The sequence below is a fragment of the Camarhynchus parvulus genome, chromosome 3 (genome assembly GCF_901933205.1).
Source record: "Camarhynchus parvulus chromosome 3, STF_HiC, whole genome shotgun sequence".
NCBI lineage: Eukaryota > Metazoa > Chordata > Aves > Passeriformes > Thraupidae > Camarhynchus > Camarhynchus parvulus.
Window position 1 is genome coordinate 81,990,772 of NC_044573.1, and position 14,417 is coordinate 82,005,188.

Sequence of the window (14,417 nt, forward strand, 5' to 3'; positions counted from 1 at the left end):
TCAGAGTTGAAGAACAGAGGCACCTAGAACACAAAAACATTTCTCCTTTACTAAACTCCATACTGTTAGAGAATAGATTGTGGGAGAATAGAAATGGGGTTATGGCAGAGCCTCATCCCTAATGGGGTGCAGCTGTATAAGACAGATGAACAGCATTAAAGAAGTGTGGAAAGCTGATATGTATTGACCCATCACAAAAGACTAAAAGAGCCTGCTAGTGCTATGCATGTGAGAAAAGAGGTATAAAAAGTGGTACGGGGGAATAATAAAGGGCTGATGCTTGCCACCATTTTTGGTGTCAGTCATGTGTCCACTGCCACCTTACAGCATGTAGGTGAACATAAAAGAATAAGAGGAATACCTACAGATAAAGTTCAGCACTATTTCATAGTAGTAGTACCCCTCTATGCTAGTCGTTAATGCTTTTGTTTCCCCAATACCACAGACATGAAAGTGCTACTATCACCATAAACCTGCAGATCATCTGCAATATTCAGCACACATCAGAGAGAAATCTTTTTTAGGGAAAGTCCCATACCTGAAACTTCTTTATACTGTCTCAGGACTGTAGTCCTGAGAACGATTATAGACCTGTTAATGATTCCTTGTACTTTTGCTGCTGTATAGGCTTATATTTATTCAGCATAGACCACCATAAAGTATATTATTTTATTCAATACTAAAAATTTCCTTCACTGGGAAAATAACATGCTATTTGGTAAGGGGAATAGCATTCAAATCCCACTGTCATGTTACAATCTTCTGAATTGGTTTCTCTTCCCTCAGAGTACTGATTAAATTCAGAGCCATAACTGTTTAAATACAGGGCTATACTTTTTCTACTAGACATTTTTGTATTAGACTTTTTAGTGCCTAATATCATATCAGACAGAAAAAAAAACCACCAAAAAACCCTTTTGATTTTCTAATCCAATCCTTTAATACTTTTTGGATGCAGTGTGCTAGAATATTTGGCACTTGAAGTGTATGAATACGCTTCTGCTCTATGACTGTTTTGTCTGCTCTCTACAATAAGGAACAAGCATAGGTGCCATTATTCATGCTCAAGTCAGCAGCTAAACATGAGTCTGAAATATTAGTGATACCTATAAGATCTATTCACTTATTTAGATCACAATCCTATTAAGTCAATAACTTTTTGAAGAGAAATAGTACTTATGTACAATATATACTGTGATCTCAAAGGAGTTAATCCCTCTTGTGATCAGAAATACACCAATTTTATTAATGGGTTAATTTTATGTGGTTGTAAGGCCTCTATATAACTTATATTTCCCTTTCCATTAAAAAACAAACTTAAAAAACCACAAAATAACTGAGTTTCACTTATGTAACTTATGTAAACAGCCTAAGTCTAATCTTTCACAAACATTTATTTAATTAATCTTTTTGGAATCACCAGGGTGCACACTAACTCTTTATTAGCCTGCAGCTATGTTATGTTGATAACATTGAGCTAGAGCACTTCAAAATTCTCTATACCTTGATGAAATACTGAAGGTCACCTAATATAAGGCAGTAAATTAATGAAAAGCAGAAAACACTGTTTAGATAGGAAAAGGAAGGTGTAAGAGAGAAATGAGATGGAGGTGATACTGCTTAAGTTAGTTTAGCCAGAGTGGAAACTGAGCAGAGTGACTAAAAGGAAGAGATAGAGTACTTTGGGCACAGGAATAAGGATCAAAGGAAGCAGGAATCTTCATACTAATTACCAAGGATAACAAGGAACATAATACAATATTGTTCATAAAGCTATAAAGTAGCTTTTTCTTTTCCTACCAGCCCTTCCAAAGACAATTCCCCCCCATCTCTCCCACCCTCCCCACTGATTTACCCACAGATAGCTTACACCCTTTTGTTCTTATATCAAGTCCGTTCTTTGTTCACGTATTTAACCTACCTCTATGGTACTCAGTTTTGTACAGGTGGGAGGTAGAACAGGAGATGGAAGAAAGTGCCCCTCTACTTATGAATGTGGCTGGTATAATTTCTCATAAATCCTTTGTATGTCTTTCAACACTTATTAAAGAAATAAATAGAAATTTAAAAGGGTTAAAAGAAACGCCTTTTAAAAAAAATTTAAATATCTTAACTCCTTGTACCCTTAGAAATTACCTTAAATTGTAGCTCTCCAGCCACACTGTTGTGCTTTACCTAAGTGCTACATTTTGCATCCATAGCTTTACAAAGATTTCAATTCTTCCTAAAGCTCCATTGTGTGAGGTATCTGAATTCTTCCATCAGTTTTAATTATAGTAATTCTGCTTTTGTGCTCAAAGATTATGCACATTGGAAATGCTCATAATGCCAGCGTACTTGCTGCTTCTCTAACGTAGGAAATGAAGTTCCTGTGCAATGATGGAGGTAAAATAGCAGTGCTGAAATATGAACCACTTAATGTAAATACTTTCTTAACATATTTAGAGCTTGAAATAAAGTTGATTTCCACAATTACATTACAAAAGTTGCATAATATTTTGAGGTGTACATTTTACGCAGGTACTTACGTTACTCCATTTAAAAAAAAAATCTTTCTCTGAAATTTTGCTATCTCCTACAAAAGCACAGTAAGGGGGCAAATGGATGCAAATTTAAATGGCAAACTCATGTTTTAAAGCATGTGAGTTTTATCATTTGCATGTGAAAGACACTGGAGACCAAAAGTATCCTATAACTTGTTTCTTAGTGAGAAACGTTGCCAGATGCATTCAGTGAGAAAATAATCACACTTCTTAGAGCACCTGGAAACAATGAGGATGAATTGTACATTCCACAAAATTGTAAAGTTATATTACAATTTGATGATTTTATGTAGCTTTATCTTTATGTGGTGCTGGGATACAGAATACTTATGGGAATTTAGCACCTGGAGAAAGGAAATTAAATTTAGATAGTTTTCATCCAAGCAAGGTGAAAAATTTTTAAAATTATTTGTCTCACTGTCATGATAACTCCTGTTCTGCTGTGACTAAATCTCCATGAAAGAAGATCAGGAAAATTCTCTGGGGTAATTGAAAGAAAACTATGTCCAACAAATATCACATATTAGCCTTTTTGCTATTGATGTTTATTTCTGCCCACCTACATAGCAGCAGCAAATTTTCTGAAATATACAGTACTTAATGAAAGTGACTACACTAAACTCATTAATAAATGCTGTTCAACAAAAGAGTTTGTTCACTTCTCCCAGTTCCTGCCTCAGGTCTGATTCATGCAGCTGTTCTGCAGATATACATTCAACATTAACAGGTATTTGCTGTCCACATTATAGATGACTAAAGCATTTTTTTAGAACTGACTGAGGCAATGACAAGTGAACAATGAGAACTACTACTAAGATAAGGTTAAGAAAGTAAAATCTTCAAAAGATTGATAACTTTTCTTTGATGTGTCTGTAGTCCTATAAATATATAACAATGCATTAACTAAACATAAAGTTAATGAAAGTTTCATGTGTAAAGAGCTTCTCAGTAAAAACCAGCCTACAGAAATGATGCAGTTTCTTGAACAGCTGTGTGTCAAAACTGCATTGTGCTTGAAAGTAACCTACAAACAGTTTCAATTCTATATGCTCACAGTGGCTGATACCAAATATAAGTCTCCTAATAATAAAGAAAGCAAGGGGTCAGTCTGAGATTGTTTCAGCAAGCTCCCTGTTAATAATACTTCTGGGTGATGGATTCTACCCATGAGCTTTCTGTTCACACGCCTTTGGGTAACTGGAGACACTCTCATAGTCTGGAGCACATCAAAACCCTAAGCCAATCGAGATACCCTTACTCCACACCCCAAACTGTCTATTTAAAGAAAATGATAACAGCACCATATTGGGAAGGCAATATGTGTAACCAAAAACAAGTGAAAGTTCCTTACACAGAAATTAGTGATAGAAAAATTGATATGTAGAATCCTCTGAAAGTCTTTTTGAATACCTAATGACAATGTAGGTCAGTGTTGGAAATTAGCTAGAGAGAGAAAAGTTTAAGCTGTTAAAGGTTTTGGCTTAAGCTCTAAGCAGAAATAGTTTACTATAATCTAAACCACCTAAAAATCCAAAAGCAATCTACGCAATCTAAAAGCAAACCCTGGAAATTACCAAGAAAATGTGAGAGCCACGCAGTTGAAGAAAGAAATCAAATGGTTTCATGACATGCAGGGGAATCACATAATCGTCACATGAGGTGAAAAAACCTCAGTTACTGGTTCCTCTGAATCTGGTAGAATTACCCTTCCAAAATTAATAGAGTACTTCTTTTATGCTGAGAAAACAAAAAAATTGTAGTACAAAGGACAAACTCTTGAAGTAAATCATGCAGAGCATTGCTAAACGTACTGTGAAGTTTCAATATTACCATTAAGATAGACTTCCAAGAAATGAAACACACATAGTTTGTCTACATAGAAAAATATTAATTTTACCTTCATTTAATATCCATTTTATACTTGTTGAACTTGAATTATACTCTTCCTTTTTTTACTTATTAACATCTTTTCTGTTGGGTGAAAAAGCATGTTCATACAAAAAAACACCCCACAGGAAAAACTTCAGAAATTCAAGGAGTAATTTAAAGTTAATAGCCAGTCTAGAGTCAGAAATATGTGTAGGTCAGTAAGGGCATCTATACATGTTAGCAACTACCTGGGCAATTTAGCTAAAAAATTTCCTTAAGCTTTGATCTGTATTACTGACTATTTCTAGCAGTAATCTGAAGTTTTTAAACCTTCTGTATATATCAAATAAAAACTTTTTTTTTCTCTAAATGTCACAAAGCTGTTGCCTCGAATATTAATGATTACATATTCCAATATTAACATGTGGTTTAATCAACAGAGCATAACACTGTAATTTTCACATTGTAAATACATATCTTAATTTGTTTGAAGATTAATTATTGTAATAAATCAATAAAATCTACTTATTAATATAGTCATATTAGTAAGATATAATTACACAGTAAAATTTGTAAATAAAAATTATTTTTGCTACTTCTCAAGCATTTATCTGAAAAGCTATTTCACAATTATTTTCTATAATTATAGTTTATATATATATAGTTATTTCATAATTATTTTAATAATCCATCACTAGCTCTATGTTTTTTATTATTTTATTAGTTTTGATGTATTTGTTGAGTAGTTAACCATTATGTGCCTATTCTAGTTATGCATTCTCCTCTGTTTTTCTATTTGATCTCTTTTTTTCAGATATTATATGGATAAAATTCATAATCTGTGCTCCACCATTTGGAACTGAATTCCAGAAGAACATGCAGAGAACTTCAATTCCAAAATAGCTAATTCAAAAATGAAAATAAAATCTCAGTATCTCAATGAAGATAAACAATTTTCAGGTTCAATTCTTGTATCTCAGTTAATCAGTTTAATGAAGAACATGTTCATCACTGCCAGCCAGACATGTCAATGACATATTTAGTAAACATCTGAAGTTGTGGCATTCACCTTCTTGCAACAGAGAGAGACATAATTCTCTCAGGGTTTTTCCTGGAGAAGCACAGAGAGAAGAAGAGAAAACAATTCTTATCTTTACTTGCTGCTACTGTTGTTTTTGCGCATGTGGAATGGGTTATGGATATTTTTTACTGAGAGTGAGTTCTTAATTGGATTCTGGTGACGGTTGTTTATATTAATTGGCCTATTAGGTCCAAGCTATGTCCTGGCTGTCTCAGACAGTCACAGGTTTTTCTTTAGTATTCTTTTAGTATCTCTAGTATAGTATCTCTTTAATATAGTATAGTATTAATGTAATATAATATAGTTTTAATAAAGCAATTGTTCAGCATTCTGAATCAATGGAGTCAGATGCCAGTCATTTCCAGACACTGGGGTCGCCCTGAATTCGATACGAAGTATTAAATATTTTTAAAAAATTAATTACTATCAACTAAAATCTGTTCAAATTCTGAAAATCTAAAATTATTCATACTGAATATATTCTCTGTTTTAATGGATATTGTTTATTTAGCAATGTCCTTTGTAAGAATATTCATAAATAAAAAGAAAAAAATGTTTCCAAGTACTTTCCTGGATCACTGATCAAAATTCCAAAGAAATTAACATTTGTGCGGAATACTAAAAATGCGTCAAAAATACTAATACTATAAAATACACGAATAAGATATAGTAAGAAAAAAATAACATGCAACACCTACTTTTCCATTTTATATCTTAACACCCTTTCCTGCATTTTCTAGTTAATGGAAATGATCAGTTTATTAATCCTTGAAATAGGATTAATTTCATACAAAATTACATTTGAACTAATCATAGATTCATCTAAAACAGTCTTCATGAGAGATTATGTAGAAACCTGTCCAATTCCCCTTTGAAAGGCAACAGAGATGGTTTTTCATCACATTTTCTACAATTTGGTTATGGTGGAAACAAGCAGGTACTTCTAGTGCTTTGCAGCAGAGGGCAGTGCTTACCTCGGGGACTCACAAAAATCTTTCTCAATCTTATTTTTCTCTTTCACTAAGAACAGGGAGAGAAAAGTACTCAGACTCACGCCACAAAATGCCAAGAAGTCTGCTCAGCCCTGTGATTATCAGGTGGGCCAAGAAGATGCTCAAAGGACTGGAGCACCTCTCCTATGATGACAGGCTGTGGGAGTTGGGGTTGTTCAGCCGGGAGCAGAGAAAACTCAGGGGAGACCTTCCAGATCCTAAAGGGGGCTACTAGAGAGATGAGGAGAGACTTTTTACAAGAGAATGCAGGGATAGTTCAAGGGAGAACAGTTTTAAACTCAAGAAGAGGAGGTTTGGAGTAGATATTAGGAAGAAATTCTTTACTGTGGAGGTGGTGAGGCACTGGAGGAGGTTTCCAGAGAAACTAAAGATGTCCCATCCCTGAAGTGTTCAAGGCCAGGCTGGATGGGACTTCAAGCAACCTGGTGTAATGGAAGGTGTTCCTGCCCATAGCAGGGGTGTTAGAAGTAGGAAATTTTCAAGATCCCTTCCAAACAAGCCATTTTCTGACTCTATGAATCTAAAAAATTCTGTTGAATCAGAAAACTGCAACCTCATGTTTCATTTCCCTTCACAGTTTATTGTATTTATATCCTGAAAATTGAAGTCCCAGCCAAAGAACACCAAGTGGTATATCTTTGTGAACTTCAACCAAAATATTCCTTTATCTTTGCTTCCCTTTTTCTCTCCACTCAGGAGATCTGACTGCTCCTTTCATGTTATGCACATTGACAACCTGATTAGCCACCAGGGAAAGAAAATTAAATTGTCTCTGATACACAATACAGAAACTATATTAATCTCTGAGTTAACATTTTCTGCATTCTCCACACCAGTAGACTATTTCTAAGAATAAACTTAAGTTTCTGGGAAAAGAAATTATTTTCAATTTTCCACACTATTGTATTACCTACTACAAAAGCAGAATTTTTCTTGGCACTGATTCTGAATTATTTATTCTATCCATAGCCTTAGCTATGATAGAATAGTGATAGTAGCAGCTTGAGCAATTGTGGAGAAAACAAATTCTAGTATCAGAAGTGAAAAACAGAGAGCCAGCTTGTTGTTAAATTGTTGCTGACAGAGTAGCTAATTGTTTGGCTTGCCCAGACGTAATCACCTTTTAACACTGCTGAAGTTCAAGGGTCAAGAAACAAAACTCCCTATTTGGTACAATCAGGACTAGCTAACTCCATAAACATCTCAGGAGGGAAGATGGTAGGTAGCAGGCAGAACAAACTGTCCTCCTTTCCTAAAGTTCTCAGATTTTGTAGCCTTCTCTCCCATGTATTAACCCCAATGGGTTTTAGGCCTTTAACACCTGTGAGCCATACTGATGTACAATTACACTTAAGCTTCAGTTTTGTAAAAGAAAGGTTTTCTGAGTGTGTGCTGACTGCGTGCACCTCCTCACATCCTGCAAGGGTGAACCAGCAGACATTCTAAAATGGCAGAAAGTAAAAGAAAACAGAGAAAAAGTCTGAACAGCAAGGAATGCCATTGTGAAACAAACAAAATAAAAAACTGAAACAAAATTTTTGAAAACATTTGTTAGAGTTACAATTTAAAAAATAAAATAATCAAACCACAACAAGGCAAACAACAAGAAAAAAACATCAGTTCAACACCAAAAAAAGTAAGAAACATATTTGCTTCTGCCCCTTAATGCCAGATGCATATAGAGCAAGCCAAAAGAATGACTCAATAATCTTTGACAGACTTCCATTGTATTATGTTAACAAGGTTGTGTAAACTTGAACCCAGAGTGGATTAAGAATACCCAAGCCTCACTGATGAATGTGTTTTGAACAAAAGTGCTGGAGCACCTCTCATTTAACCTGACTGACATTTAGGGCATCCTTTACAGAGAGAGAAGATGTAGGCATGATTTTCTAAAAGAAATGAGTTCTTCATCCTTAACTTCCTGTTTTTTGGGCAGCTACCCATAATCACTACATTACTATATTACTAGCTTAATACATTGTAACAAGCTTAATATGTTATATACCTTCTTCAGTGGTGTTTCTGGTGCCCAAACCTTCTTTTTTAAAGCATTTCCTTCAAATTGCAAACCTACCACGTTCAAATAAAGAGAACTTTGCATTTTTATGAAATAATGGTTGAGATAAAGACATAATTTTGATAAAAGAAGAAATAATAAATCTTCCATTCTCTGAGGAGCTTTGTCAACAGCCCACCTCATCAGATAGAACCAGTTCTTATCTCTACTGCCTGACACATTCTTCAAACCCTATTCTCATCATAGTAACAGGCTGTGGTAGTAGCAATTATGCTTAATGCTTCTACTGAATTCCCATGTACAGGGAAAGGAGCAGCACTATGCATTTCTCTCTCATTCCTCATCTCTGTTGTGTTACACTGACAGTTCTGGACCACTTCTTGGTTTTTACAAACAATCCTTAAGGGAAGTAGCTTACCATTTTGTGAGGAGTAGCTTTCTGGAAGTTTAATTTTTTTTTTTTTTTCTGTGCAGTAACAACACAAGCAGCAGGAGGGCAGTTCACCAATACACAATAGATCTAGCTATTACTGAGACTGTCTGTAAGAGAGTCAGCTTGATAGTATTAATCAACACCAAGAAAAGGACTGCAAAATCATGCAGCTGCACTTTATCTTGACCTAGAGAGATCACCTTCAAGTAATAAAAGCAAGTTTAGTTCCTTTGCCCATGTAATTTCTGCCCTGCTGATAAGACTGCCAAAGCCCATGTCATTTATGGTTGCTACAGATGTTATTCCGAGATACTGCCAATAAACAGGAAACAGGGGTAACAATTTTTATCTATAAGGCCTTGCACTGCAGACCAGAAAAGCACTGCACATCGAGTAAATGTGAACTGGCTTTGTCCTCATACAGTCAGTCTGATAAATGAAGCAAATCCGTAAAACCTGACCACTGTTCAGTAAATTATTTTGTTTTAGGTTAGACCAAACATCATGGCAAATTTGATTTCAAAATGGAATTAAATAACTGGAAAAGTTTTAATAATCAAATATATGATAAATTGATAAATAGCACTGTCTTTATAGTAAAAAAGAGTAAATTCATTTGAAACAAGACCAGAGACAGAACAGTTTGGACATAAGATATTTTGTACACCAATAAAAAATCAAAGTGGAATGACTTACCACTTCTTCATGGGTAGCACTTTCTACATTTATACCATTAACCTAAAAACAGATACAATAGGGAGAAAATTATTTGTAATGCGAAGTTAGTCACTGAAATAAAAGCAAGTAAGAAACAAATGTCTGTAGAAAAAAGTGAATCTTTACTGACCTGTATTATTGCATCTCCTATAAATAACATTCCTGTCTGTTCAGCTGTGGGATTACAGAAGGAGTAAATTTTAATTGATAGTAGTACTGAAAAAGCTATATTCTCTTCCAGCAATTCTTTTAATACACTCTTTATAATCCTCATTTGAAACTGATTTGGTTGTGAAAATACCAATGGCACAGCAATCAGTATTCATCCAAAAAAGATAATAGATTCCTAGCAATTTTAAACAAATTAACAGAGCTACTTTCTAAGCATAAAGAACTTGAATAGTATGGAATACAAATGTCAATTCTCACTAATGAAGGATTTCAATAAATTATGTGGAAAATGTGATTCACACTTTTCATTATTCTTCCACAAAAGGGAAACAGGGACTGCTGTAATTAAAGAGGTTGTGACTAGAATTTAATACAACTCTAACTTGACGTTTGAGTTAGTTTTGTCCTAAAGAATAACATTATTTTGATCTAAAATTTTCATATTTCCTGCCTTACAGAGTTAATGAGGATAATGTAATGAAATTTCAATCAACTCTCCATAGATACAAACAATGACATTTTTGAGGTCTATTAACTAACTTTCAAATTTTTAACTTTTTTTTGGTTGCAATTTGAGGATGTTTATCTCATGAAATGCATAAATTAATTAAAATTAAGGCTCTTATCCTTAAAAGACTGATAGTATTAAAGAAAGCCTATTAGTCTTATACATGACCTTTAAGGTCGCACCTTGAGGCTTAGAAGAATGTCATCAATGTTAACGAAGAGAGTATTATGAGAAAAGAAAATAGAAGCAAAAAAGAAAGGACGGAATAAAATATTCTTGATTTCCGCAATTTAGCTGTTGCTACTGCAAATGTGCCTTTGTTACAAAATAGCACTTTTTAAAAAAGAAATTGTTCATCACTCTTTTGGCAGATAAAAATTACAGTTCATTAGTAAATACTTAGGAAATATTTCTCTATTTATTTTAAAAATCATGTTACAAGTTGCATCGGAGGTCATTACCCCACTTCTCATCCTACTTTTTATATAAAATCATGCATGTAATTTTTAATAGCTGGCATAGAAATGACATCTAAGTACAGAAATTTAACAGAATTAAAGCAGTTCAAAACTGTCACAAAGCAATCTGAAGCAACCTGTTCTGGGTACATGCATTAGTAGAGGCGATGAACATTAGCATGGGCACCTCAATACTAAACTTCTATTTGAGATGTTAGTAATACATACACCAATAGTGAAAAATGTGAACAATTTTTAATTCAGGGCTTATGTTAGGGCCATTGAACTATTTTTGAAAAGTGGAAGCATCTTTGATTTGGAGATAGAAGGAAGAAGGTGAGTTGAAATTCCAGCTGAAGCAAAGAAGAAAAGGATTACTTCAAAGGGTGCATGCCTTGTCCACAGTGTCTGATTGACTCAGAAGTGAGTGGAGAAATTTTAAGCATTTTTTGTATCAGCAAGCTGCCATGGTTTAACCTGCGCAGCCATTTGCACAACCCTTCCTTCCAACCCCGTTCTTCTACGCCATGCCAGCCCCCAGGGATAGGGAGAAGACTTGAAAAAAACCCATAAAACCAAAAAACACTTGTGGGTTGAGACAAGAACAGTTTAATTTTTGGAGTACAATATAATAATAGTAACAGAAAGGAGACAGTGTGCAATAAAACCCAAGAGAAACAAGTGATGCATAATACAATTCCTCACCCCCTGCTGACTGATGCCCAGCTCATCCCTAAGCAGCAACTGGCAGCTCCCAGCCAATTCCCCACAGTTTATATTCCAAGGATGATGTTCTGTGGGATGGAATATTTCTTTGCCATGGAACATATTTTTGGCCAGTTCGGGTCACCTCTCCTGGCCATGCTTGCTCCCAACTTCTTGAGCAATTTGTTTGCAGTCTTTGATTTAGGGAAAGCACTATTTAGCTAGAACTAAAATATCAGTGTGTTATCAACATCATTCCCATACTCAATCAAAGACATAGCACTGTACCAGCTACTAAGAAGAAAATTAATCCCATCCCAGCTGAAAACCAGGATACAAAAGGCATGTTTGAAGAGGCAGAACAGAAAGAGATCATGAATGAAAGCAGTTGATGAGGAAGCTCCTTATATCCATACTGTAGGTTTCAGGGGTTTTAAACGAGATCAGACTGGTCCTCCAGTCTAAGTGCTCTCAAGTAAAGAGAAGCTGACCAAGGAAAATTAGTACAAAAAACTTCTGTTTTGTGAACCTCTAAGCAGCCTATCCTAGGGCACACCAGTGCCACACTGTGATGCACTCCTGCTGCCACTAACACCTGCAAGAGGCCCCAGCAGGCAGAAGCAGACTTTGCTTACAAGTACTGCAACAGTCCCTGAAACTGGAATCAGTGTAGAACCTGGACAGCAACCAAACAAGGTGAAACACAGGGACAGCGCATCCTCAGCATCCTTGAGGAGGAAAATCCTAGCAAGCCAATCCTCAGATACTACTCTGTCTCTGTAGGGGTCACAGTCAGATTCAGGCTCCAACCCCTGCAGCAAGGCAGATGTGCTTGTTTGCCCTCCAACAAGTACCAGTCAGCCAATCTGTGGGCCACAGACGTGATGAGGACAGCACATGTGGGCAGCAGCAGTGCTGCCTCCCTGAGGCCCTGTGCTGTTGGCTCTGCTGGGCAGTCAAAGCTGTTGCTTTTGGGAAGATCCGCAGGAAACAGCAATATAGGAAAAAGCACAGTAAATAAGAAATGTGGAAATCTAAGAAACGAATTTGGAAAAAATTCCTGTAAGACGTGGCAACTGAAAAATATAGGGCAAGAAAGCAAATAATACTGAACCAGAAAATGTTTGTGTGAAAGTTGAGATCCTGATGGAAGAGTGCATGATGAAGATTTGTGGGCACGTAGGTAGGTACATTTTCCCAGATGTTCAGGTATCTGTGATCCACTGGATAATGACACAACAGCACAGTTGTGCAACATTGTCTAAATCTTCTGAGAAAATTGCTGCATTGTAACAAAAGTTATAAGAAAACACATAGAGTAGTATTCATGCAAAAAAGGAAAGACTAAATTCTAGAAACAGCTAAAATTCTTGAAATAACGCTATTTAACACCTCAAGGTTTAAAAGGAAAAGCAGTGATATGAAAAGGTATAAAACCTCAAGGAAGAAAACTGGGTAAATGGAGGATTGTAACTTGGCAGCATAGAAGACAATGCCCTTGTCTTCTATGGAGCAGTGAAGGCTGAACCTTTCCCCCAGGACTGTTGGCTGCCAGATCAGCAAAGACCCATTGCTCATTCACAAGGGTGTTGAATACTGCAATACCCCCAGAAACCTCATGTGTGTTAGCCAATACATTTTATAGTTTAAGAGCACAAAGCAATTATATCCTGCTTGCAGAATCTTGAAAAAAAAAATCAAGGCTGTCCACACAAGTAAATGAGAGAAGGAGCATTATGTGGTCAATACCAAACACTCTATGAACTGAAACAAGCACAGCATTTGGGACAATCAGAAAATTTTCTCTAGAAGTGCATTATGTTGCATACTAAACCAATAAGCTGGACACCTGCTGCTTGCTTTCATGTCTATGATGAAAGTCTTTGGGTTTAGGCAACGGTCTATAATTTAAAATCAATGATGGTTACTCAAAAATACGTTTATCATACATGAAATTGTAGAGGGTGTGTCACTACAATGCAGAATTTACAATATAGTTTAGAAATATATTTTAAAAAAAGTGACTGGAAAAACTACTTGGACACAAAAAGTCAGTCCTGTTTCTGTAAGGCATATTTTAAACCTGAAGACATCTATTGATGTTTCCATGAAATCACATTCTCCCTACATGACAAAAATATTAAGTAAAATCTTCCACACTTCATGAAAGTTTCTCCCACTTATATACAAAGGTGCTTATGAAAGGCAACTCTAAAATTATCAGTCACTATGTGTAAAATAAAGCAACACTAAAACCAAAATACTTCAAAAAGAGCTTTGGGCTACCACAGAACATATAGCCTTATTCACTGAAAAAATAAATGCAACTTTTTCAGATTCCAGTTTGCCTCTTGAAGTTTTACTTGAAAAACAGTGCTAGATCACCTTTACTCTTCATCTCTTTAAAGAGGTTTAATGCTGATTAAATACTGTACATTGATTAAATTCAAAAGTAACACTGAACAAAGGAAAGCAGGATGGAAATATAAAAGGGCTTATGCTGAAGTAATGGTATGAAAATAATCATTAAAAAACCTAAAATCTTATTTTTGTGTATATTAGATTTGAAAAATTTTCCCAAATGTAAATGATCCATCATTCTAATCTCTAAAAAAACCCCAACCTCTAATGGTGGCATGAACTATTAAAATTCTTTTGCACTCAGTGAGAAGGGAAAAGAACCAGTAATTCTGGCTTTGCTTTGCTTAATTTTCTTATCCACTAAGACTGAAGAAGGGCTGTATCAAATTTGCCAAAATTTCCAAGGTAGTGAAATGGTAAATTTACTGAACAGTCTCTGGAAATACTTACTTACAACTAGTTAATTAATGCACATCTCTATGCAGATTTTGATCTGTAGATAATCTGATGTCTTTATATTTTTCAAGATTGGTCACAG

General features: G+C 35.3%; 1 protein-coding gene across 1 annotated transcript in view; it reads right to left on the minus strand.

The window, feature by feature from the left end:
• Positions 1-14,417, minus strand: part of SNTG2 (syntrophin gamma 2) — a 206,298-nt gene that overhangs the window by 81,596 nt on the left and 110,285 nt on the right. Inside the window, exons 5-6 of the mRNA XM_030945918.1 lie at positions 9,807-9,850; positions 9,656-9,697 (exon numbers count right to left, since the gene is read on the minus strand). Of these exons, the coding sequence (XP_030801778.1) occupies positions 9,656-9,697; positions 9,807-9,850 (86 nt within the window). The remainder of the gene's footprint in view (positions 1-9,655; positions 9,698-9,806; positions 9,851-14,417) is intronic.